Source organism: Ochotona curzoniae, unplaced genomic scaffold (genome assembly GCF_017591425.1).
Source record: "Ochotona curzoniae isolate NIBS_2020 unplaced genomic scaffold, NIBS_Ocur_1.0 contig_2210, whole genome shotgun sequence".
Taxonomy (NCBI): domain Eukaryota; kingdom Metazoa; phylum Chordata; class Mammalia; order Lagomorpha; family Ochotonidae; genus Ochotona; species Ochotona curzoniae.
The window spans coordinates 3322490-3348235 of NW_024465369.1; the positions used below are offsets into that span (position 1 = coordinate 3322490).

Below are 25746 nucleotides of genomic sequence, written 5' to 3' on the forward strand. Positions count from 1 at the left end.
AATCTGTGAATTTTTTTTCAGTCTCATGTTATATGACTGCCTCTGTATTTGCAAGTTATTGTGTATACATATATTTAAATATTGTATACATAGCTTTGAATCTATTTCAGATAAGTTGTGAAAAAGCACAAGTTTAATAGTGAGTAGGTGGTAAAGACCCTAAGAACTAAAGTAGGCCTGAGTCAGAATCCCATCCACTCAGGTTTTTCCAGGGCCGGAGCCCAGCAGTTCCATTTTGTTGTGTCTTCAGGGGTTTTCTTTTCAGTGTCTGTGTTTCACCAGTTGTTTCTATAAAGAAACCTCCTAAATGTATTTTACATTAATACCATGAGTCAGGGTATTTTTTTTCTTTTAATACAGACTTACAAAAAAACTTGAAGAAAGAAGAGAAGAGAAAAGGAAAGAAGAAGAACAGGTAAAGTTAACAGTGTTAGTATGGTTTGTTCTATTTGGAGAGGCAATGTTTTGATTGTTCATCTGGCAGACCAGGAGTGGTTTCCTAGGTGAAACTCAATGTTAAGCTTAGTGAAGGAAATGCTTCTGCACTGGGATCATGGTGTGTTCTTCTGTGTAGTTTTTGTAAAGTGCCAGGAATAAATTGGCCTGTTTTCTGACCTACAGTACTGAGTCCTTTACATGAAGAATAAAGTAGCTTCAGCTAAGCCTGGCTTTAGACAGAGATCAAAATTTTATTTCCTTTTTGTAAAAAAAAGAGGTACGTAGACATTATGGTGAAGTTTATCTTTGTTTTGCTGCATTATAGCACACCATTTTTTTTAAATGTTGTATTCTTTACTCTGAATTGGCTTTTTTTCTACTCTAGGTAGGCATGTTTTCCTTTAAGCCAAATAAATGACCATCATATTGTCCTTGGATGGCAACATGTCTGGCATAGAAATCAAACATCTGAAATGCTGCTTGCCTTATAATTACCTTAACTACCTTGTAGTCTTAACAACACTGCAAGGGATTTTTCAAATCATTAGACATTTGACCATTAACCATACCTTTCAAATTTTCAAAACGAGATTATTTCAAAGGTAGATAGACTGACAGATGAAGACATAGTGACAAGAGGGGAAAGGCGTTGTCTTGGTGTTTTCTGTCCAATGATTGGAACGTCCGGGGCTGGGTGAGGCTTAAGCCAGGGGTCAAGGAATCTATCTAGGTGTCCAACATAAATTGCAGGGCCCCCAAACCTGGGACATGATCCTCTGCTTTCCCAGGTGTACGAACAAGGAAATGTATTGAAAATGGACCATGTGTGGTTCAAAGTAGTGTTCCAGTATGGGATAATCTGCTAACTTGCTATGTAACAATGCTAGGTCCCAAATAAAAACACTTAAAAAAACTTTTTTTCTTAAATTATATTTCGTTTGAAAGAGTAACAGAGAAAGGGAGACAGGGATTTCTTCTTTGTGCAGATGATTCTGCATAGTCATAGTCGACAGCCAGGATCTCCATTCAGGTCCCTCTTGTGGTGGCACTTGTTCCGTCATCTGTTGCCTGCAAGGTGCATTAAAGCTGGATTGGGAGCATGCAGTAGCTCGGACTTGAACCAGACACTGTAATGGAGGATGAGGGTTGCTGACACTATAGTACCATCCCTGAAGTGCAGTTTTTTAAAGTGCATTCTGTACCTGATTGTCTCTACATTTAAAATAATATCTAGGGTAAATTACCAAAATGTGTTTTTGACTGATAAAACTTGATGTCTCTTTAATTCAGAGGGAAATTAAGAAGGAAATTGAAAGGAGAAAAACTGGAAAAGAAATGTTGGATTATAAAAGAAGACAAGAAGAAGAATTAACAAAAAGAATGTTAGAGGAAAGAAATAGAGAAAAAGCAGAGGACAGAGCAGCCCGTGAACGTATAAAACAGCAAATTGCATTGGTGAGTTTTAAGTTATTATTTTTATGGCTTTAAGTTTTCTTTTTTACTTGAGAGACGAGAGTATTCCCACCTACTGAATACTGATTGACTCCCTAAGTGCCCCCAGCAGTCCCTGACTGGTGCTACAGCCAGGGATTAGGAGTTAGTGCAGGCCTCTTATGTGTGTGCTGCCTCCCTGGGGCTGCATTGGCAGGAAGCTAGAGTTTAGTAGTAGTGCCAGGCATTGAACACAGGAGCTGAAATGTAAATGCAGGTGTCTGAGCTAATATCCTAATCTGGACCAAATGTCTGCCCTTCATTTTCTTTTTAAAGATTGACTCTGGGCCTGGCATGATAGCGTAATGGTTAAAGTCTTTGCCTTGAACATGCCGGGATCCCATATGGGCACTGGTCCTAATCCTGGCGGCCCCACTTCCCATCCAGCTCCCTGCTTGTGGCCTGGGAAAGCAGTCGAGGACAGCCCAAGGCCTTGGGAACCTGCACCCACGTGGGAGACTGGGAAGAATTCCTGGCTCCTGGCTTCGGGTGGGCTCAGTTCCAGCTGTTGTGGCCGCTTGGGGAGTGAATCATTGGATGGAAGATCTTCCTCTGTCTCTCCTCCTCTCTGTATATCTGACTTTGCTTCACATTGGCTAATATTTCTCTGTATGTTTAAACGTGTTCTTACCCTATTCTACCACACTGATTCCTCAAATAAGTAAGTTACTCTTATTTTTTAACTTTTTCCATTTTTTTTTTTTTATTATATAAAAAAATGACAATCCTTACATAGTTAATTAGGGTAAAAAGGTTCAAGGGCTACAGGAAAGTGGCTGAGACTATTATTTCCCTATTGTTTCCTTAATGTATCTGAGGTAAAGGGGGATATTAAGGGAGAAGCCCCACCCAGTGTCCTACCCCAACTCCCAGAGGTGGGACATGCTCCAAGTGTCTTGCTCAAGTGGTCTTTTTTTTTAAAAGAAAAAAAAAGATTTATTTATTTTTATTACAAAGTCAGATATACAGAGAGGAGGAGAGACAGAGAGGAAGGTTTTTCCATCTGATGATTCACTCCCAAGTGAGTGCAGCGGCCGGTGCTGTGCCAATCTGAAGCCGGGGACCAGGAACCTCTTCCGGGTCTCCCACGCGGGTGCAGGGTCCTAAAGCTTTGGGACGTCCTCGACTGCTTTCCCGGGCCACAGGCAGGGAGCTGGATTGGAAGTGGAGCTGCCGGGATTAGAACCAGTGCCCAAAATGAGATCCCAGCGTGTTCAAGGCGAGGACTTCAGCCGCTAGGCTACGCCGCCAGGCCCTCAAGTGGTCTTGATAGTTCAACAGTTATGAATTGCTGCCAGTCTCGCCACTCCAGGCGCGATGAGGTCGTTGAAGAATCCACTGATTGACGTAGCTCTTCATGGCGTCTGACATTTGTGCACCTCTTTTCCACGTGGAATGACTCTGGATTATGTTGAAAGATTCCCTAGGAAACAAGCAGAGTGTTGGTTTCCTGGCAGTCCTCAATAGTTTTGCAACTATTGCTTTCAGAATTAAGCAGCTCTAATGCATTTGAAAAACATCCTTATTTTAATATTAATTTATTCAATCAGCAAACATTTATTGATCATCTATTATGTGTGAGACTTTGTCACAGGCTCTGTAGAAAATGTGATAAACAAATTTATGTCTGTTTGCTTATTAATATTCTGCTTCCTGACAGTTGGAAAAACTAAAAATTACCAGATCGAGAAGGATAAGGTTCCCAAATGGATTAAAGATTTTTTTTTATTTAAGCGTTTTCTTAGACAGTTATGTGTGAATAGGTCTTGCAGGCAATGAGAGATAATTACTATGTAATGATGCTTTAAAGGACCGTGCGGAAAGAGCTGCTCGTTTTGCAAAGACAAAGGAGGAAGCAGAGGCTGCCAAAGCTGCTGCCTTGCTGGCCAAGCAGGCAGAGATGGAAGTCAAGAGAGAGTCATATGCAAGAGAAAGAAGGTATTCTATTTTTCTTCATACTGAAATTTCTTTGTGTGCTGGGCGCTGGTTAGTTGTGTTTTTGTTTTGTTTTGTTTTGTTTTCCTCCATACGTTCCTTTATTTCATTATTAAGTATTTGGATCCCTGTTTTGTGTGAGGGAGAATGAATGTAGTCCTGACTCCTTACCGTGACCCAGGCATTCAGGGGGTGAAAATGTCGCTCTCTGTCTCCTTCACTGTAACCCTGACTTTCAAACAAATTAATCTTCAAAAATTGATGTTGGAGGAATCACTTCGAAAGTATTTAAAGCACAGTAAGTACACAAAGAAAACTTGATATTACTGAGAAACAAATGCTTCCCAGACTAATCTAGATTAAACACAGTCCTTGTCAAAAATCTGACTCTTTATGTGACAGAAATTTAAAATTTTTTTTTTGTAAGATTTATGTTTATTATTTTTTTGATTGGAAAGGCGGATATACAGAGAGGAGAGACAGAGAGGAAGAGCTTCCATCCGATGATTCACTCCCCAAGTGAGCGCAACGGCAGGTGCTATGCCGATCCAAAGCCAGGAGCCTCTTCCGGGTCTCCCACGCGGGTGCAGGGTCCCAAAGCTTTGGGCCGTCCTCGACTGCTTTCCAGGGCCACAGGCAGGGAGCTGGAAGGGAAGCAGGGCTGCCGGGATAGAACCAGCACCTATATGGGATCCCGGGCGTGTAAGGCGAGGACCTTAACCACTTGCGCCACTGCACCGGGCCCAGAAATTTTAAATTTAAAAATCCTATGCCACAGTAACCAAGGCATCAAACTGGCATAAAGATATGGATTAATACAATAAAATTGAATCTCCAGAAATGGAAACTGTTACATTTATGATTAGCCCATTGTAAGAAACAATGGTTGAAGAACTGGTTATCTACATGCTGAAATGAATTTGGAACCTTTCCTCATATAACTCAGAGGGCCCGGCACAGTGGCCTAGCGGCTAAAGTCCTCGCCTTGAATGCGCCAGGATCCCATATGGGCGCTGGTTCTAATCCCAGCAGCCCCACTTCCCATTCACCTCCCTGCTTGTGGCCTGAAAAGGCAGTCGAGGACAGCCCAAAGCTTTGGGACCCTGTACCCATGGGGGAGACCTGGAGGAAGTTCCTGGCTCCTAGCTTTGGATTGGCGCAGCTCCAGCCGTTGCAGTCACTTGGGGAGTGAATCATCGGATGGAAGATGATCTTCTCTGTCTCTCCTCCTTTCTGTACATCTGCCTTTCCAATAAAATAAATAAATCTTTTAAAAAAAATTTAACTTGGGGAAAAAAAATTAACTACATGTCTGTACTTAGAGAAGAAAGAGTTAAGATGATTAAGTAGACTCTAAGTTAAGACATGAAGCCAAAACCACAAATAACAAAAGGAAAACAAATTAGACATGAAAATTTACAACTTCGGTGCTTCGTCAGCAAAGTGAGAAGTAACACTGTGACGCAGCTGGTTAAACTGTTGCGTGCAGTGCTTGTGCGCTGTCTTGGGAGGGCTAGCTGGAATCCTAACTACTCAGGTTCCAGTCCAGCTCCCTGCTAATGTGTCCTAGAAGGCAGCAGAAATGGCCCGTGATTGATCTGGCACAGATCTGCCTATTGGAGCCATCAAAGAGGCTATGCACACGGAAGTAGGGGCATGGAAAGAGTCCGTGTTGGTAGTCATTAGGCAAATCAACTCAAAACCACAATAAAATGATATTTCACACTAGCTCTAAAGAAGCAATAAGGAAATAATGACGACAGTATGGAAAATTTGGAACATTACAACTAGGAGTATAAAATGGTAAACTATTTTTGGGAAAGAATTTGGTAGTTCTTAAAATGTTAACCATAGCTTACTTTCTAATCCAGCAGTTCCACTCTTTATTGTTTATTATCTAAGAAAATTGAAAACATTGAAGGTCATCATGCCTTAATTGGCTAATATTACTCTGGCTCTAAGTGCTGGCATCCCCCCGGTTTGTGTCCTCAGTTCCATTTCCCAGCCAGCTGCCTGCTTATGGCCTGGGAAAACAGTAGAGGATGGCCTGGATCCTTAGGATCCTGCACTCGTGGGAGACCAGAAAGAAACTGCTGACTCCTGGCTTCATATTAGCCCAGCACTGGCGAGTGAGGCCGTTTAGGAATAGAACCAACAGATGAAAGACCTTCCTGTCTCTGCTTTCTGTAAATCTGCCTTTTCAATAAATTAGATAGCTTTGCAGCTAAAGTGCTTGCCTTGCACGCGCTGGGATTTCACATAGGCACCGGTTCTAATCCCAGTAGTCCTACTTCCCTGCTTGTGGCCTGGGAAGCAGTGGAGGCTGGCCCAAAACCTTGGGACCCTGCACCTGCTTGGGACACCCAGAAGAAGCTCCTGGCTCTTGGTTTTGGATCGGCTTAGCTCTGGCTGTTGCGGCCACTTGGGGAGTGAATCAGCCAATAGAAGCCTTCACTCTGTTTCTCCTCCTCTCTGTATATCTGACTTTCCAAAAATAATAAATAATAAAAAACTTAAAAAAAAAAAAAAAGAACTGATACATGTATGGATGGGCCTTCGAGCCTTGATGTTACGTGATTGAAGGCAATTCATACATTGTGTGGGATGTGCATATTAGGCAAACGCTGCAGCGAGAGTAGATTCATGGTTACCAAGGATAGAGGGAAGAATGGGAAGTGACTGCTGCTCGGTCCAGGATTCCTTCTGGGGTGATGCCAGTGTTTCTCATGCAGTCTTGATAATTGCACAGCTGGGTGTAGTAAGAATGACTGAATTGTGCTGTTGGTGCATTTTGTGTTGTGTGAGTTGTAGCTCGGTGAAGCTCTGAGAAGACCTGAAATTGTGAAAAACAGCTTGTCATTGCACATTCACATTTCCACCTTTTTTCTTCAATTGGTATTGCTTGACAGCTTTTAAAGGTACGTGATTTTGTTTTTTGATAGCTCGATCGCAAGAATTCAGTTCCGTCTTCCTGATGGGTCTTCCTTCACCAGTCAGTTTCCTTCTGATGCTCCTCTAGAAGAAGCAAGGCAGTTTGCTGCACAGGTAAATTTATGTCTGGAGTCAGAGTGATAAGATAAGGGAGTAGAAACCATCAAGCACAACCTGGAGACTAAGTCATGCTTTCCGTCTCAAACATCCCTGAGGTGTTAGGGAGCTTTGTTGTATATTAGTGCATGTAGGAAAAGAAGATATTAGCCAAATAAAATTACTGCTGTTTATTAGGTTCTGAAAATTTCTCATTTTGGTATATGAAGCTGGGGGGGTGAAAAGCAAGTGATTTCCCAAAGGTCAAAGGTGTTTGTCCCGTTGCCTGGAAAAAAGACCTGAATTTTCTTGGTCTTCTTTTTTGCAGGTTGTTTAGACGTTCTGTATTTCCCACTACCTCTCTGCTAGCTAAGCCAGAGGATCAGGCATCTATACTTTGTCATGTAGTGTTTTCTTCAGAAATTGACTTCTGAAATGTGGCCTTACTCACAATTTGGGATATGATTTTTTTTTAAAGGCCATGGGTCTGGCATGATGGCTCCATTAGCTAATCCTCCTGTAAGCACTGTCATTCTCTGTTGAGCTCCAACTGTCATGGTCATGCTCACTCACTTTGTTGTTGGTCTTTGTCCCTCCTTTTCTATGTAAATCTGCCTTTCCAATAAACATAAATAATTTTTTTCTTATATATTTTTTTTTTTTTAGATTTATTTTTATTATTTTTTATTGGAAAGGCGGATATACAGAGAGGAGATACAGAGAGGAAGATCTTCCGTCCGATGATTCACTCCCCAAGTGAGCCGCAACGGGCCGATACTATGCCGATCCGAAGCCAGGAGCCTCTTCCAGGTCTCCCACACGGGTGCAGGGTCCCAAAGCTTTGGGCCGTCCTCGACTGCTTTCCCGGGCCACAGGCAGGGAGTTGGAAGGGAAGCGGGGCTGCCGGGATTAGAACCGGCACCCATATGGGATCCCGGGCGTGCAAGGCGAGGACTTAACCACTTGCGCCACCGCGCCGGGCCCTCTTATATATTTTTTAATTTTGAATTTTATGGTACAATTCCATAGGGTCTGGTCTTGCTGCGCCCTGCCTACCAAAGAAAAACACAAATCCTAAAAAAAATTTTTGTATAAAAGGTAACACTGTATTTTGTTTTACTTTTTTATTGGAAAGGCATTGAAACAGAGATAGAGCTCTTGAATCCTCTGGCTGATTCTCTAAAAGCCTCTAACAGCCAGAGCTGAGCTAGGCAGGAACCTGGAGCTTGGACTCAGTCTGCATCGTCGTTGTAGGGGCGGAGACCCAGTACTTCGGTCATTACTTGCTGTCTCCGCGGTGCCTATCAATAGGAAGGTAGAATCCCAGGTGCAGTTGGGACCCATAAGCCCTGCTGTGCCCATCCCCAGCCCTAGTACCTTCATGTAAAGGTTTGAATTAGGTGTTAGTTTCCATTTTTAGCCTGATGTCTAAAGTTCTTGCCTTGAATGCACCAGGATCCCATATGGGCACAGGTTCTAATCCCGGCTGCCCCACTTTCCATCCAGCTCCCTGCTTGTGGCCTGTTAAGGCAGCCAAGGACCGCCCAAGGTCTTGGGTCTCTGCACCGGAATAGGGGAGCAAGAAGAAACTTGCTTTGGATCAGTTCTGCTCCGGCCATTGCAGCCACTTAGGGAGTGCATCAGTGGATGGAAGATTTTTCCTTCTGTCTTTTTCTGTGGATCTGAGTTTCCAATAAAAATGGATAAATCTTTAAATATATAAAAATGTAATGTTTCCATAAATTATAACCCTAGATCTGTTATTTCCTTTTTTTTTTTTCAGTTAATGTGTTTATTTATTTGGGGAAATTTATTTAAAAAGTGAGGAAATCAGACACCTGTGGCCTTTATAGAGGAATAGAGAGATATAGAGCACAGGGAGGAGAAAGGTGAGAGATGTTTCTGCTTTCATCTGATGTCTGTGAGAAGAGTGAACGTGCCCCTCTTCATTGCCTGGTTTCTAGTGAGCCTGGAAGATGGAGCGGTTACATGGTAGCACCCCTGAGTGCAAAGGGGATCAGTGATTGACAGATAGGCGGGAGTATATTACGCCAGAAGAGGAGGTATAGTTTTCAATTTGTAACTATGCTAGCTGCCTGCCCGTCCCATTTCATTGCCCTGTCAGATTTCCAACCCTTAAGGGTTGCTGAAGAATGTAGATTCCTCTCATCTATTGTAGCTACTTTGCACAGATTAGGACCACAGGCCTTCCATGTCCCGGGTTTGGAACTCTCTGTATGTCGCCTAAAGGGTTCTGTCTTGGGAGCTGTATAAATTCCAGCCGGTGCCAATAGCTGTGTGCCCCTCGCATTGTTTGTTACTACTCAGAATTTGTTGGTCACTTTGCTTTTTTGAAGCAACATCCAGGATCCATGTCTGGTTCACTGGAGTAGGCCAACTTACTCCTCATGTGCTGTTCATGTGCATGATCCTCTCCCCCTGGCTGACCAGGGGCCATTAGTGAGGCCCCCTCCCAGGACACTGGCCTAGTGCAGTGCTGCGCTGCATGTGCACCTGCCTGTCCTCTCGGTCTGGTGCTGTGGCAGTGTGCACTGTGGCTGAAAAGTGGCCTGCCATAGGACCTAAGGTTCCAAGGTCTTGGAGATTTAACATTAAAAAATAAGCAGCTGTGCTGGCATACTGGTGTCGTTCACACACAGATGGCATGGACCAGGCCAGAATGCCAACAAACTCCTCTTGGCTGCTTTCTTTCTCCCAGCAGTGTAAAGGGCATATGTTCAAGGCAATCTAGGCAGCCTTTTTTTTTTTTTTAAGATTTATTTATTTATTGGAAAGTCAGATATACAGAGAGGAGGAAAGACAGAGGAAGATCTTCCGTCCGATGACTCACTCCCCAAGTGACCGCAACGGCCGATGCTATGCTGATCCGAAGCCAGCATCCAGGAACTTCTGGGTATCCCATTTGGGTGCAGGGTCCCAAGGCTTTGGGCCGTCCTTGACTGCTTTCCCAGGCCACAAGCAGGGAGCTGGATGGGAAGTGGAGCTGCCAGGATTAGAACTGGCACTCATATGGGATCCTAGCGCGTTCAAGGCGAGGACTTTAGCTGCTAGGCCATGCTGCCGGGCCCCCCCCCCCTTTTTTTAAGGACTTATTTACTTCAAAAGTAGAGTTATAGGTTACAGAGAAGGAGAGACAGATATCTTCTGACTGCTGATTTGCTCTCCAAAAAGCTGCAATGGCCACGGGTGGGTCAGACTGAGACCAGAAGTTTCTTCCAGGTCTTCCAGATGGGTGTCGGGCCCAAACAGTTTGGGTCATCTGTTGTTTTTCCCGGGCTATTCGCAGGAAGCTGTATAGGAGCAGCTGGGACAGGAACTGGTACCCATGTGGTGCTGACTTTGCACTGGAGACTTCCTAAATGTTTGCTGTGTCCTTAGTTTGCATAGGTGAATGAAGAGTGGGCTGTGGAAAAAAAAATGTTGTGTTAGAACTCCGCCTTAGTGCATGGACTGCATTTTGTATTTTTGTGTAGGTCTTTATGTTGGGATGAGAAACATGAGGAGTATGTAAATGATGTATAGTTTAAAAAAAAATAAGGATTTTATAAGTAAAAGTGATTTTAAGTTGTGGTGTTGCCCAATATGTGTTTCTGAATGTGAGGTTATATGCAGGGTGAAGGGGCATTGTGTGAAATATTTGTGCCTTGAATTGAGGAAGTGAAAACTGCCAAAAGTTAGATCTATGAGGAAAGACTGATCTGATTTTTAATAGGATATTCCTATAATCTGTATGTATTTTTGACACCACATATCAGTGTACAGCAAAAACTCTAATGATGAATGACAGCCATAAAAACATTTTATTTTAGCAACTGTATTCTATATTTTGTGCTCATTTTTGAGTCGCTGAGGCCTTAAAAACCTTTAGACTTGATAATTTATTTACTTTTTGCAATGCAGTTTTTGTGTTTACATTTACATAAAGTTTTTAAAAATTAAGGCAATTTTTGTTAAAGCATTTGTTTTAGATGCATGTGAGTATCTTAGAATCTTATTTTCAAAACGCAACATTAAGTTTTTGAAACTTTCTATTATGTTACAGACTGTTGGCAACACTTACGGTAATTTTTCACTAGCAACCATGTTTCCCAGAAGAGAATTTACCAAAGAAGACTATAAAAAGAAATTACTGGATTTGGAACTTGCCCCAAGTGCTTCAGTAGTACTATTGCCAGTATGTATATATGTGTGTGTGTGTGTGTGTGTGTGTGTGTGTGTGTGTGTGTGTGTGTGTGTGTGTAACTCTGCATATATATATTTTTCTGCTCTTGAGAATTCTGTTTGCTCCAGTTTTGACCATTTCTTAAAATTAAGAGAAAGGCAAAGAAATTATACCTTTTGGTTATCCTGCATTTTATGTATTTGTTTTGCTGATACTATGAGGTATTAAATGATTTGATTTCTGACTTTTGCTCCATCTATTTTTATGTTGAAAAATGTAGAGTGTCTGAGCTGCCATGCATATTTAATGCTTGTCTTTATATGTGGCTTTGCCATGTTACTTGCTTTTACAAACATAAAAAGATAATAATCTTCAAATGCATCATCCCAAGGTGTCCTCACATTTTAAAATCGAAGATTAAAAAATCCCGGGTGAAGAAATGAGGCTGAGAGCTGAGATGGTTGGCAGTATTCCACCCTAAGTGCCAGAGCTGGCCTGGGAGCTGGTCTTCTGTGCCTTGGTGGGCCCACAACCCTCCCCTCTGAGAAAGCGGGTGCCCTGTGATAGTTGCATTGTGTTTACCAGCAGGAATGATTTTTACCAAAGCTACATTTATTTTAAAATTTCTAGGCGGGGAGACCTACTTCATCCATTGTACATTCTTCCGGTGGAGACATCTGGACGTTATTGGGGACAGTACTTTACCCATTCCTTGCCATTTGGAGATTGATCAGTAATTTCTTGTTCAGTAATCCTCCTGCACAGACTTCAGTGAGAACATCATTACCAGAAACTTCAAACTCTGCATCATCTGGCAAATCAGAAAAAAGGTATCTTTGTTCCCAGTTGTAAACTATCTTAACTATGCTCAGAACCTTTTTCGAAACAATAATTTGTGTTTCTGTGTATGTCCTCACTAGTTTCCAGATTGGAGAGAAACAAATCAGATATTCTCAAACTCTGTTTTTAAACATTTGTTGGGCCTCACATGGTAGCGTAGTAGTTAAAGTCCTTGCCTTGCATGCGCCGGGATCCCATATGGGTGCTGGTTTTAATCTCTGCAGCCCTGCTTCCCATCCAGCTCTCTGCTGTGGCCTGGGAAAGCAGTCAAGGATGGCCCAAAGCCTTGGGACCCTGCCACTCGGGTGGGAGACCCAGAAGAGCTCCTGGCTCCTGGCTTCAGATTGGCTCAGCTCCAGCCGTTGCGGTCACTTGGGGAGTGACTCATCAGACAGAAGATCTTCCTCTCTGTCTCTGCTTTTCTCTGTATATCCTTCTTTCCAATAAAAATAAATAAATCTTCAAACAAACAAAAACACACATTTGTTTTGATTTTTCTAACCATTTTACAAATTTATTTTCATTTTTATTTGAAAAAGAGAGAGATGGAGACAGACTCCCAAGTTGCCTGTAACACCTGGGGCTGGGCTAGACCGCAGCCAAGAGCCTGGAGTTGTATTGTGCCTCACTCGTGGGTAGTTTAGAGCAACATTTGAAGCACACTCTGCTGCTTCCCTGGGTACACATTAGCAGGCAAGTTGGATGGGAAGCCAAGTAACCAGGACTTGCACCAGGCACTTGGAATAGGGGGTGGGCTTCCTGAGTGGTAGCCTAACCACACCAGATGACCGTTCCTGAGACTTTTTTTATTACTTTTTCTTCTGGGAAGTTCACTCCCCTAATTTTTTCAGCCATCTTTCTGTGGAAAGCAAGCTCACCTTGTTTTGTTATTTCACTAAGTTCCCTTTACCCTGTTTACTATTAAAGCAGATTTTCTTACCTAACTATATAGTGTCTGTCTTGCTACCTGTATTTTGCCTCACAAGACAGTCTGTTCCATTAATTGTTGTTGGTCATGTTGCATCATTTATTCAGATGAATCATTCTACTTAGCTTTGTTTAACCCTGCTGGCTCTTTATCTGCTGCATAACAGTTTTACCTATTCAGTTCCAAGAGGGACCAAGTTGAGGAACCTTGCTGTTCTCTTGGAAGTGGCACCTCTGCCCGAGTTATTTTGAACTAATCCCTTAACCACAAGGCCCTGATTTTTCTTCCACAGATACTAGAGGTTAGAGTGGTAATACAAACAACGTTTACAATTTTAGCTCAAGTCTGTCAGTTGAGATTGTGAAAGAGGTGAACAGGAAATGTTTTCCCAAAAGGGTGAACTTGTAAATTGTAATAATTAGGTGTGTGACTAGTCCAGTTGCGTACATTGTAAGGCCTGTAGTAGGCATTATATCAGATCTTCACACCAGTCTTTGATGCCAAGTGCTGGGAATCCCTGCATGCTCTCAAGATGGAGAGCCCTAGATTGCTGTTCTATTGATTGTCATAGTGATGATTTATGTAAATATTTAATCCAGAATTACTAATCTATGGGACAGTGTTCTGTGTGTTTTAAATTTTTTAAAATTTTTTCCCAGAATTAGAATTTTTTTTTTCCAATAATGGAAAAGATTTTAGATTGAAACAAAGGATGTAATAAATACCTAAAAAGGTGGGATACTATGCTGCTCCTCGCCCTGTTGTTACAAAATCCTATTTTCAAATGAGGAAGTCCTGTTTGTCCTTAATTTTATTTTGAACTTTCGTTTTATAAGTCTGTCATTCTTATAGTTTGGAAAGCATTGCTGATTGGCCATTTCTGTCAGCAACTGACTGGAGCTCTGTGTGGTCTGCAGGGGCATCCAAATGTCAGCAGGTGCTGCCTAAGTAATAAAGGAAGGGTCAGTTAATAAGAGGTCATAACTCTGCTGAAGCTTAATAGGTCACCAAGAAACACATGGAAATATGACTTGGCTAGTTTGGTTAAGAAGGTGAAGTTAACTAACAAAGACTAAGAAAGGTCTCATACTTTATTGAGAATTCTCTTCTGTGGATTTTGCTTACTGTGAGGCTAAAATGTAGTTGTTTATAATGGAAGTTTAAAAGAAAGAGATTTGTCTTACTGTTTTTATTTTATATCATCGTCTCTTTTTTCTTATATTAGAGAACCAGTCAGAAAAAGAGTGCTGGAAAAACGTGGGGAAGATTTTAAAAAGGAGGGGAAGATATACAGATTGAGGACTCAAGATGATGGTGAAGATGAAAACAACACTTGGAATGGAAATTCTACTCAGCAGATGTAGTGCCACAAGTATAATATGTGCAATAATCATTGTTGCTCTTACGATTTAATTCAACTAAAATTCTGGAGAAGAGGGACTGCTTGATGCTTTCCAAATGGTCTGAAAAGTGTCTTTATTCCTGCTTAGTGGGTGTGGGTTAGGCTGTTTAATTCAGAAAAGATTGATATTCACTGACTGCTGGGTCCTTGCATACATGGTAACCAAGTTCTCAAGCCTAAAGGGAAATGTCTCGGGTAGGCTGCCTTCATCAGCTTCTCCATCAGTAGCTCCCCTGCCCTGAGGCCTGTGCTCCCTGCTGACTGAGGAGTGCAGTTTGCTCCAAAGACTCCAGTCCCTCAAAGTAAGCAGGATATCACTAAGTAGGCTTGAGACTGAGTCAGAGCAATTTAAGTAACCAGTCAGATGATAGTTTCTTTCCTTTCTGCTTATTAGCTACAAGCAAAATCTTGTAGTTTTTAATCTTAAGAACTGAATAAAAATTATTTTCCCAAAGTCAGAATTATCTTATTTTGCCTTAAGTTTTATTATCTTCTCATCGTCTGATTGCAGAGAGAGCTGTGGAGATTTTATGTCTGATTTTTTCCCCTCTAGTATGGTCCTGAAGCTCCCAGGAAAGTAGCTGGTCACCTACCCTTAAATGTCTCTGAGGCAGGAAACCTTCTGACATATCAATGCCAGATACGCTGTCTCCTAAGCCAGTCAGGCACTGCTTTGCATGGTGTTGTGGTCTTTGTTCTTATCTATTACAGATAGCTGCTAAGTCCATAACCTAGTTCTCTCTCTCCTTCATAGTTGAGTTTTGTCCTTGATAATCACATTTTAAGGTCTTAAAGCACTTGTACAGAACAAGAAACTAGTGAAAGGTCTTTACTCATTTGGCTATTAAGAATGTGACAGATCCTTAATCTGATTTATATGCTACTTTATCCATATGTTCTGGTCATAGAGACCACTCAAAGTAATGATGTTTCAGAAGTAGTCAGCATGATCATTCCTGTTTGGAAATTGAAAGGGATCACTTGTATGTGGACATATAGGACGCTCCTGGCTTGATTTTATAATGGGGGGAAAGAATTTCTTAGAGCTAACTTTGTGTGATTGTCTGTGAAGTAACAATGACTTTCATAAGATGGCAGCAGTCAAAAAAACTGAGACAGCTAGAGGGTTACACTGTGGAAACTCCTAAGATCTTCTGATACAATGTTTATCAGAAACACACATTCAGATCTTTCTTTAAGAAATCAAATGTAAACACAATGTAGGTACTCATATTAAGTATTATTTATTTTATTTAACAACTGGAAGCTAAATGCCTTCTATAGAGCTTTTGATAAAGAAAAATGGTACATGAATTTACCATGTTTATTGAGCACCTGTCATGTGTTATAGAAAAAGTAGCAGGATATAGAGTTATAATTCCAGTAAGATTTCAGCTTTGTATTCACATTTTGTATATAGATAGAACTATGTACTAATATTTATGTAAAGAAAAAATGACTCATTAATGGTAAGCGTTTGTTATATGTGATTTAGTTTTCCTTTTGCACCCTTGTATTTTTCCCATTTTCTGCAGTAATCATATTGCCATAATTTAAAAAGTTAAAAAAAACAGCATCCCAGCATCCCTTTTTAAAGTTTCACCATCGATTAAAATATAGCAATAAGGTGACTTAAAACATTTGTTAAATGGGTATGACTGCACTAATAACTATTAGAAAATAAATTTGCAGAAACAAAGTACCTCATTTCAATTTGCCTTTGACACAATAAAATATAGCCAGACAGTGGTTCACCAAGAAAAGGTTCATGATCTTTGGCGTGGGAGGATCTCTCCTCAACTGTTACGTTTTTAAAAAGTAAGCATGGTAAAAAAAATCTAAATGAGGCTGTAACATAGGAGGTCTGCCTCCCTGGGTCTTAGCTCTCCTGCTGTTCCCTGGAGGAAACCTATTAATAGTTTCTTATGTAATTTTCAGAACACTTTTATGCATATATAAGTAAATATGTAATCTATTTTTTAAATAAATGGGATAATATTATATTTACTACCCTGCATCTTGCTTTTTTCCTTAGAGTCCTGAAGATCTGTGTCAACACATAGCTACCTCATCATACTAGTGGCTGCACACTGTTCGATTTGGGATGAATGTACCACAAACTACTTATCTAAGCTCTGGGGCGTTCAGTGATTTATTATTATTTTTTAAAGATGTCTTTATTTATTTTTTCTTGGAAAGGCAGATACACAGAGAGGAGGAGAGACAGAGAGGAAGATCTTCCGTCTGATGATTCACTCCCCAAGTGGCGGCAACGGCTGGAGCTGAGCCAAAGCCAAAAGCCAGGAGCCAGGAGCTTCTTCCGGGTCTCCCATGCAGGGTGCAAGGTTTCAAAGTCTTGGGGCGTCCTCAGCTGCTTTCCCAGGCCACAAGCAGGAAGCTGGATGGGAAGCGGAGCTGCTGGGATTAGAACCAGCGCCCATACAGAATCCCGGGGTATTCAAGGTAAGTAATTTAGCTGCTATGCTATAGCGCTGGGCCCAATCAGTAATTATTATAAATTGTATTTTCATTAAAAATAATGCCATAGGAACTTCTTTGAGGGGAGATAATTCTCACTGTGAAGGTATGCTACAGGATATATTTGTGTACTTGCCAAGTTGTGACCAATGTGGTCATGATCAAGATGCTGCCAGAGCTTTCTGCCCTTGCTGTGGAATGTAAGTAAGCCGAAGCTGCAGCTCTGAGGGCTGTATGAGCACAAACTTCCCAGCAGGGTGTGAGAACGTGGTGTCCCCACACTGGCCAGCTTGGTCTTACCAAGTTTTCTCTTTCAGCATTGTGTGTAAATTTGGCAGTTCACATCAATCGTGTTATCACTAGTGAAGTTGAGCATCTTTTCATTTTACCTGGTCATCAGAACTATGAAAATTATATTCTTTGCCAATTTTAATTTTCATAACTTTCACAGTGCTTATTCAGATCCTGTGTACATTAGGAAATCCATTGCTAGCATTATGTTGTAAATATTTTTTCCTCCTTTCTTAATGAATACATTTATAATTTTTTGCCCTAACATTTGGGAACTCAGATTTCTCATTTTTATTTATGGCTGTTGGGTCTTGAATGTTGCTTGTAATTTCATTATCCATCTCAAAATACTTCTGTAACCCTTCATTTTCATGGTTTCCATCTCCATCCTACGTCCATCGCTTACAACCTCAAAAATTAATCTGTTGACCCACTACCAGTTGTGCAGTCCTGCATCTTGCCCCTGTTTTCAATGCCCCGTTTTCTTTCATACTCTGTTCTCGTGTGTAATTGATGTATGTTGGGCTCTCTTCACTTATCTTCACATTTTGTTTCTAAGCTATTTTAATGGCCTACATTTCAATATCTACCTCAAATTTATTTCATATGACAATCCTAAAGAATAATGCTCCCCATTGCTACATTGATTTTTAACTTAGTATCTGCCACCCTCATCTGACAGACTTCCTGTATATTGATACAGAAGACAAGCTGGTACCACAAATTTGTAACCTCTAAGTTGGGACTCAAAATGAGATGCTGTGGTAAGAATTACCTGTATTCTACATTCAGGTAAGGAATGCTTATCAAAGAAATTGGAAGCATGAACATGTTTATAAAACCAGGGGAGAGTTATGTTTTTGGAAAATAATTTCTTATCCCCTTAGACAATATTTGAAGAAAGTTTATTTAACCTGAGAGAGTCATCTTCTGCTGTGCTCCCTGATGATTGCAGTAGGGGAGGCTAGACCAACTAAAGCCCAGACTCGATCCAGGTCTCCCTGAGAATGGCAGGGACGCAAGGGCTTGCACCATCCCTGCTGCCCCCAAGTGACTTTTAACTAGCAGAAAGAAGGAATCAAGATTTGAGCCCAGCTGCTCCAGTACAGCATGTAGGCAGCCGAACACAAATAGGTGTGTGCGACATCCACCCTGTCCCAGTGTCTTCACACCACAACTATCTCGGCATGTTCAGGTTTGCTGAAAACACCAGCTCTGCTTTCTACATCTCTGCACTCACGGAGGCAGCGGGTGATGGCACAAGCAGTTGGGTCCCTGCCACCAAATGGGAGGCCGGAATTGAGTTTTGTCTTTCAAGGTCATAACCAGGTCCAGCCCCAGATGTTTTAGGCATTTAGGGAGTGAACCAGTGGATGAAAGATCTCTCTGCCTTTCCCGTAAGTAGAAACAGGAGAGGCAGCAATGATGTAATAGTGGAAATGGGACCATCTGGGGTGGGGAACTGAGCATAGATCAAATGCCACCTCTGCATGCTGATGGTGTCTACCCCAGAGAAAAAGTGTGCAGAAAGCCTGCTCTGACGTGTAGCATGGTAAAGGCCCCAAATGACATGTGTGGGTATCTAGCTCCTGGTGTGCCCACAGGGAGATGAACATAGGAGATCAGATATTGTGCACAGTACCCTTTTTATTTTCTGGAAACAATGTCTGAGGCTTGAAGGGAGCAAGAGATGAAGGTATAGTCCATTTTCGCAGTACACTTGATTTCTTCTTCTTAGGATTTCTGTGGTTTCTTTAACTCAGGATTTCACCTTCTGAAATTCTGAAATTAATGAGGCGGTTCAGAGCCTATCAGTAGCTGCACATGTCCAGAAGGGCCTCCAGCAGGTCCCTCAGAGGCCTCAGAGAGCTCCCAGTACTGGGGCAATGTGCAGACATTCCCATTTCCACCAGAACTCAAAACCCTTGAGATCCAAGTCATCTCACAGTGGTGAGACAGGAAGCAGGCCTGCGTGACTTCAGAATGCAGCAACAGGGCTCATTTCCTGTTGGTTCTGTTGTGCTTTCTTGCTCTTGGACCTCCTGCAGTACATGTATGACAGACATGCCAGGCCACAGACTCCAAGCAGCACGAGAGCAAAGAGGACGTACAAAGCCGTCTCTGCTTCCGTGCGGACGAGCGACAGCCCCAGGAACTGGACCGCATCCTCTCTGCTGGGGCTCTCGGTGGGGCTGGAGTCTAGGACAGGACAACAGAGAGCAGTTAGTGCTCTAGTGCTGAGGCAGGGACCCCTCTCAAGTTCCCTCGAGCACTTGGGGTTCTGAGGGTCAGATCCACACAGATGGGGTGAGGCCTTGCTGAGGTGACGATGCCTGTCCCCTGTTGGCATGTGCCAAGAGCCTCTGAATGAATTTTCAATTCTAATGGCCCATGAAACAGTTGGAATATAATAGAATATCTGAATAGTCATTTACACTTTCCCGCCTCAGCCCATGTTGGGCCCCTCTCTCTCCAGGCCCTCAGTGCACTTTCCCAGTGCTTGTGTTTGCCGCTTCCCACTTCCAGAGGCATCTGCCTAGCTTTTTCCTTAAAGTCACACAGCAAGTCAATGGAGAGGGGGTGCCTGGAACAAGGATCTAGACCTGCTTGTCCCCACTCCAAGGCTCCAGGTTTGGGGCATAACATGAGACCAAGTGTCCACTGTTGCATCCCAGCAGTGTCTCAACATTGGCTGAGGGACTGAAGGCGGTGGAGAGGAAGGTCATCAGTTGGAGAAGAGAGGCTGAAAGAAGCCCTCGGCCAGGCCCCTCAGCCTTGGTCTTTTGTCCCTCCCACAGCCCCTTCTCACCTTCTGGCTGGAGGAGACAAGGGTGGGGCCCTTGTGCAGGGTCAGGGAAGCCGTTGCACCGGACTATAGAGGCATATAACTTGGTCGATTCTCTGGGGATTCTTGGCAGAGAAGGATCGGTGTAGTTCACAAAATGCAGACCAAACTTGTCAGAATAACCCGTAGCCCACTCGAAGTTGTCCATCAGAGTCCAGACTGTGTATCCTCGAAGGTCCACCCCATCCCGCACAGCTGTGCAAACAGAGGCCAGGTGTGAGCTCTCCTTGTCTGCAGTCTCCTCTGCCAGGCCCCGGGTGTCAGCTCAGCCCTGTGCGGTCCGCCTTGTCTGACTGGGTTGAGGTGAACTTTAGCATTAGTTCTTAGTGACCCTCCCTTTTTGGCTTGCATTGATGAATCACATACAAGCTAGCCCCTTTGGGTAATCTAAAAATACCAAGCTTGGTGAGAGTAAGTGAAGATGCCATCCCAAAGGTTCATTTTAACAGGAATAGCAGATTACACTGCAAAGGCCACCACCAATATCCAAAGCAGTGTGAGTTTGAGTCCTGGCTGTTCTTTGTAAACCTAACTCCTTGCTGCCAGACGTGTGACAGCAGATGTCCAGGTGCTGAGTCCTTGACCACATGTGAGACCTAGAGGGAGCGCCACTCCACATGTCCCAGACTGTGTCCAGGTGGTGAATGAATCAGTAGACGCAAGAGTGCTCTCCCTGCTTATCTTTCTCTGCCTCTTTAAATATTTTAAAGGCAGAATGATAAACTTAACAACATGGAGTATAGAGGAAGGGCTGGGCTGGCCTACCTTTGAGCGCCTCGTTGATGTAACTGCGCAGGTAGTAGACCCTGCTGGTGTCGTTGAGGTATGAGTTTCCCCGATGAGACACCCCATTCTCTGTCACATAAATTGGAGGGTTGTTGTATTCCTCCTTTATCCAGTTCAGGATCCTTCTGAAGCCAAAAGGTGTCATCTTCAGCCAGAAGGAGCCAGAGTCTGGCCAAGAGCGATCTGTGATGGAGGCAACTCCCCTTCAAGTTCAAAAACTGAAGATTAGGTTTTGTTCCATTAATCCATCCTAAGACACCCTTCACCCATAACAGGATTTACTCCAGAGGAGTCTCAAGTTTGGTCCAGACTCAGAGTCAGAGCACCAAGTTGCCCCAGAGTCTCCTCTTTCCCCTTCTAGTTGCCCTCCCCAGTGCTGCTGCAGCTTAGGAAGCCCTGGAAGCTCTCTGTTCTGGGAGCTCTCTGCCTGTGCAGAGCAAGGTCTTGACTGTGGTCCCGGTTCACAGGTGACACTTGACACTAGATATGAGTGGCTGTGCGGGTCACCAGCTCCAGTCCTCCTGGGGATGCAAGTGCTGTGTCCTCAGAGAAGCAGCTCCCCTGAGTCACCTGTCTGTGAACACCGCACACAGGCCACAAGTGGGACCCTCACTTGTGTGATGACCAGCTGCATAAAGATTTAAGTGTCCCTAACATTGAACTCTCCCTCCAGTAACACACAAAGCAAGAAACACTTTCACCACAGGAATGCCTGCTGGCCAGGGTGTGTATAAATATGTGATATCCCAAGTCCCACAGCCCCATTAAGAACCAGCCATTCAGCTGCTGCTTACCTCCAAATCACTCAGGAAATGTGTGATCAGTGCCTAGACTGAGCATTCTCAGCTGAACTCAATGAGAAAATGAGAAGCTTTGGTAAGGTCACATGGGGTTCCTGGGGAGGGAGGTCCAGGACTGAGAGGCACCAAGTGTTGTATGGGGAGGAAGATACAGAACAAACAGGGATGTTTGGGGGGGCCTCTCCAGTCTCAGTGAGCCTGACTGGGGTAAGTGTTTTCAGGGTCTAGTGACGCGTGTGGGTATAGAGCCTTATAATCAAAGGATGAACACGGGTAGACTTCAGAGCTACTTATGGGAAGATGCTTTTGAGAAAAACAATATGAACATACATGGAAAATTTTTTTTCAGTTTAGAAGGCAGAAATATCTTCCATCCATATTGTTTTTTTCTTTCACATGCCACCAACACAGTCCTGGACCGGAAGCCAAATGCTTATAACAGTCCAGCTCTCCCCTGCATTTGGCAGGGACCAAGTACTTGACCCACCACCTGCTGCACAGGAAGTTGGCTCTGAAGCAGAGAAGCCGGGATTAGAAGCAGGCACTGGAATAAAGGGGAGGGCCTACTGAGCAACACCTTTGCCACTGCTCATACGCTTACCTCATGCCTGTTTTCTGGTGTTCCCATAGGAACATGCATGATTTGTGTAACACAAAAATACTTTGGCCACTTGTTGACTCACTGTGTCCCAGGAGTCTATGTATTGCATACTTCAAGATTTGCTGAGTAGGATCAGCACTGTGTGGCAAGCTTATGCTCAACCTGCTGCGTTGGCATTCCATCTGGGCACTGGCCTACATCCTGGCTGTTCTAATTCCGATCCAGGTCCTTATTTATGGCCTGGGACAACAGCAGAGGATGGTTAAGTCCTCGGGCCCCTGTGCCCACATTGGGGCCGTGGAGGAGAACCGTCTTGTTGCTAACTTGGGACTAGCTCAGCTCTGGCACTGTGGTCCTCTGCGGAGTGAACCAACTGGTGGAAAAGTGACCTCTCTGGGTGGGTGTGTCTCCTGTTTGTAAGTCTGCCTTTCATTTGACAATTTTTTTAAAGATTTTTTATTGGACAGTCATATATACGGAGAGAAGCAGAGACAGAGAGGACGATCTTCCATCTGTTGGTTCACTCCCCAAGTGACTGCCATGGTTGGAGCCGAGCCAGTCCAAAGTCAGGAGCTCCTTCCGGGTCTCCCACGCAGGTGCAGGCTCCCAAGGCTTTGGGCCGTCCTCAGCTGCTTTCCCAGACCACAAGCAGGGAGCTGGATGGGAAGTTGGGCTGCCTGACCAGAACCAGTGCCCACATGAGATCCTGGTGTGTGCCAAGCAAGGACTTACTGACTGAAACAACATCTAAAGATTCTAGTTATTTTGGCTAAAAGGGAATTCCAGAAACCAAGCACATCTTGGTCCTGGCGCGGTAGCCTAGTGGCTAATGTCCTGGATCCACAGGAGCACTGATTTGTTTCACAGCTATTCTGCTTCCATCCTCCTCTGTGCTTGTGGCCTGGGAGAGTGGTGGAGGATGACCAGGTGTTTTGGGAACCTACACCCACATGGGAGACCTGGAAGAGGTTCCGGCACCTGGCTTCAGATCGGCTCGGCTCTGGCCATTGTGGCTGCTTGGGGAGTGAACAAGTGGATACAAGATCTGTCTTTCCTTTTCTCTGTAAACCTGCCTTTCCAATAAAAATCTTAAAAAAAGAAACATCTGCCTTAAGGTGTTGGAACTCCAGCTCTGGTCAGCTTGTTAGAGACCTTAGCTGATAAGTTCGCTGGCAGGCATCATCATTCCCTTTTTGAGACTAACAAATGGTCCAAGGGACACCTGGCCCTGTTGGCTGACTTACCTGTCTCCGTCATAGGAGGTGAGAATGTTGGGGTAGTTGAGGTTGTAGGCGAGGACAGTGGTGTAGTGGTTGAACCCAAAAAAGTCATAGGTGCCGTTGATCCTCCTCTTCTCTTCCTCTGTGAACTCTGGGAGCCTGGGCAGAAACAGCCAGTAAGTGGGGCTTCAGGAAGAATCAAATGCTTTGAGGAGACAATGTCATGAGTAGGGTAGGGGAGTGACTGGGGGCCCTGGGAGGAACGAGGAGGGACCTTTCAGGTAGTACAGTGTAGCTACAGGAGTGATGAGAGCCTCTTCCTGTTGACAAGTTCAGGCCTCCCACGCCTCCATCCTGAACTTCTTATTTTGCCATTAAGCTCAAGGATCCACAGCTTCCCTCTTCTGGGGTTTCTGAAAAGCTGGAAGGGAACAAAACCACTGTTCATATGCTCCCTACTCCGTGAGGGGTCAACAATGGCACTCAGGGCCTGTGGCTCAAAGGCCCTCTGCCAGGTGTCCAGCTGGTTCTCAGCTGTTGGGCAGCTTGCCCCACGAGAGGCTGAACATGTGCCCCTCACTGTTCCCTCCAGGCTGCACTCCTGTTCACGCCTTAGATGGAATGAACTCCAGTTCTCTTCATGGTTCAGTCTCAGCTCATCTGATGATCTGCTCTGTCCGTGAGGACTTCTGGTCTACCCAGCACCCCCTGATCCCACACTGAGGAAACTGGGGATTGAATTCTGTGGAACAATGTCCTCCCTGTGCATCTGTCCGCAACCTGAAGGAGCCAGACTTGGGCCTGGCTCTGTCCTGGTACACAGTGGGTGCTCAGCAGAGTGATGCAGAGCTATCTACTCACCAGCAAGCTAAAACCAGGGCTGGCACATACTACCTTGACACTGCTTGTTCTCAGCTGGATTTGCCCTAGCCATGTCAGGGTGGGAGCTTAATGTGGGACTAAGAATTTCAAGTCTCATCTCTTGAGTTTCACAGAATCACTCAAAGCTTTAAAAGAAATTCGTACCCTCTTTATGGCTTCAGCTCTCACCTGCTGGGGTTCATATGGCTTTTTCTAGAACCGTATGTGTTATCACAAATCTAGGCCCATGTCTGCACTTGGACCCTTTCATAAAGCAACCATGCCTCGAATGCCAACCTAGGATATTATGAAAGTCAGTGTGGGCCCTGGAGGTGGACAGCCTAGTTTTAAATCCCAGCTTCCTCATTACCTAACTTGATAATCATGTGCCAAATTTTGAGACTCTGTGTACTCAACTTTATGTAAGAATTGTACCAACAGGGCCCGGCGCGGTGGCGCAGTGGTTAAGGTCCTCGCCTTGCACGCCCGGGATCCCATATAGGCGCCAGTTCTAATCCCGGCGGCCCCTCTTCCCATACAGCTCCCTGCCTGTGGCCTGGGAAGACAGTCGAGGACGGCCCAAAGCTTTGGGACCCTGCACCCGTGTGGGAGACCCAGAAGAGGCTCCTGGCTTCGGATCGGCATAGTATCGGCCGTTGCGCTTACTTGGGGAGTGAATCATCGGATGGAAGATCTTCCTCTCTGTCTCTTCTCTCTGTGTATCCTCCTTTCCAATAAAAATAAAATAAATCTTAAAAAAAAAAAAAAAAAAAGAATTGCACGAACAAAAGACCACCTCAACTGTGGATGTTCTCATCTCTTCCTGCACAGGAAGGCCTGGTGAGTCAGGAAGGGGGTGTCCTGATGTACATCATTGCCCCCTGCTGCTGAGTGATCAGAAACACATGCCTGGCACTCCCTGGAGGCTCTTTGGATTCCCTCATGAGGGATGAAACTGCCAAGCATGGACTGGGGAAATCATGCTTGGAGTGAGGTAGTAAGTAAGGCTGCTGAGAGGTGGGTGCTCACAAGACCACTGTCCTGGCTGTTCTGCAGCAAGGTAACAGCAGCTGCCTGTTGTCAGGCACACAGGAGAGCTGGGTGCTGGATACAGCCCTCCACATAGGTGACCCTGTTTACCTTCCATCACACAAACACACACACATCTCTGACCAACAGCCATGCATTCTCCATGTGGCACCAGGACCTTACCGAGACACGTTGCGCCCTGTGGCCGTGCTCCTTTCTAGGATTCGTGTCTTCATTACCTCGGGGTAATCTCCATTCTTATAAATTGGATTTGCAAACCAGCCTCCTAAAAACTGCAAGGTAAAGATTGGGGGACAGTCAGCCATGGCATCCCAACAAAGCCACCAGGGGACAGTGACAGCCCAGTTCACGAGCTGCTGCTCTCACAACCTCCTGCCTTGCTCTTCAACTCGGGAACATGATCTTGCATCTCTTCCGTGGCCCTGTGCAGGTTGCAGCTGAGGTACCAGCAGGTCTTACCACCCAGGTCTGCCCGTAAAGCTGCCATCTCACTGAGGGCCCTGTCCTGGTCTCCATGATTACAGCTGGAGGTGAGATGAACTGGGTACTGGCCCTGCACTGCCGTCCTCC

The 25746-nt window shown here is 44.2% G+C and overlaps 2 protein-coding genes and 1 long non-coding RNA gene across 4 annotated transcripts in view; 2 read left to right on the forward strand and 1 right to left on the reverse strand.

The window, feature by feature from the left end:
- Nucleotides 1-16251, forward strand: part of UBXN4 (UBX domain protein 4) — a 36121-nt gene extending 19870 nt beyond the window's left edge. For both annotated transcript variants that reach the window (XM_040971507.1, XM_040971506.1), the window contains 7 exons: nucleotides 361-415; nucleotides 1729-1893; nucleotides 3740-3867; nucleotides 6807-6909; nucleotides 10955-11086; nucleotides 11705-11904; nucleotides 14068-16251. In XM_040971507.1, coding sequence (XP_040827441.1) covers nucleotides 361-415; nucleotides 1729-1893; nucleotides 3740-3867; nucleotides 6807-6909; nucleotides 10955-11086; nucleotides 11705-11904; nucleotides 14068-14206 — 922 coding nt within the window. In that variant the 3' untranslated portion in view covers nucleotides 14207-16251. The remainder of the gene's footprint in view (nucleotides 1-360; nucleotides 416-1728; nucleotides 1894-3739; nucleotides 3868-6806; nucleotides 6910-10954; nucleotides 11087-11704; nucleotides 11905-14067) is intronic.
- Nucleotides 16252-16613: 362 nt separating this feature from the next.
- Nucleotides 16614-21409, forward strand: LOC121150569. Its single transcript, XR_005882992.1, has 2 exons — nucleotides 16614-17805; nucleotides 21351-21409. It is a non-coding gene; the product is annotated as an uncharacterized LOC121150569 (long non-coding RNA).
- LOC121150568 (lactase-phlorizin hydrolase-like) overlaps nucleotides 18965-25746 on the reverse strand; it is a 51970-nt gene continuing 45188 nt past the window's right edge. The window contains exons 13-17 of the mRNA XM_040971509.1: nucleotides 25339-25448; nucleotides 23290-23424; nucleotides 20624-20847; nucleotides 19823-20053; nucleotides 18965-19212 (exon numbers count right to left, since the gene is read on the reverse strand). Of these exons, the coding sequence (XP_040827443.1) occupies nucleotides 18992-19212; nucleotides 19823-20053; nucleotides 20624-20847; nucleotides 23290-23424; nucleotides 25339-25448 (921 nt within the window). The 3' untranslated portion in view covers nucleotides 18965-18991. The remainder of the gene's footprint in view (nucleotides 19213-19822; nucleotides 20054-20623; nucleotides 20848-23289; nucleotides 23425-25338; nucleotides 25449-25746) is intronic.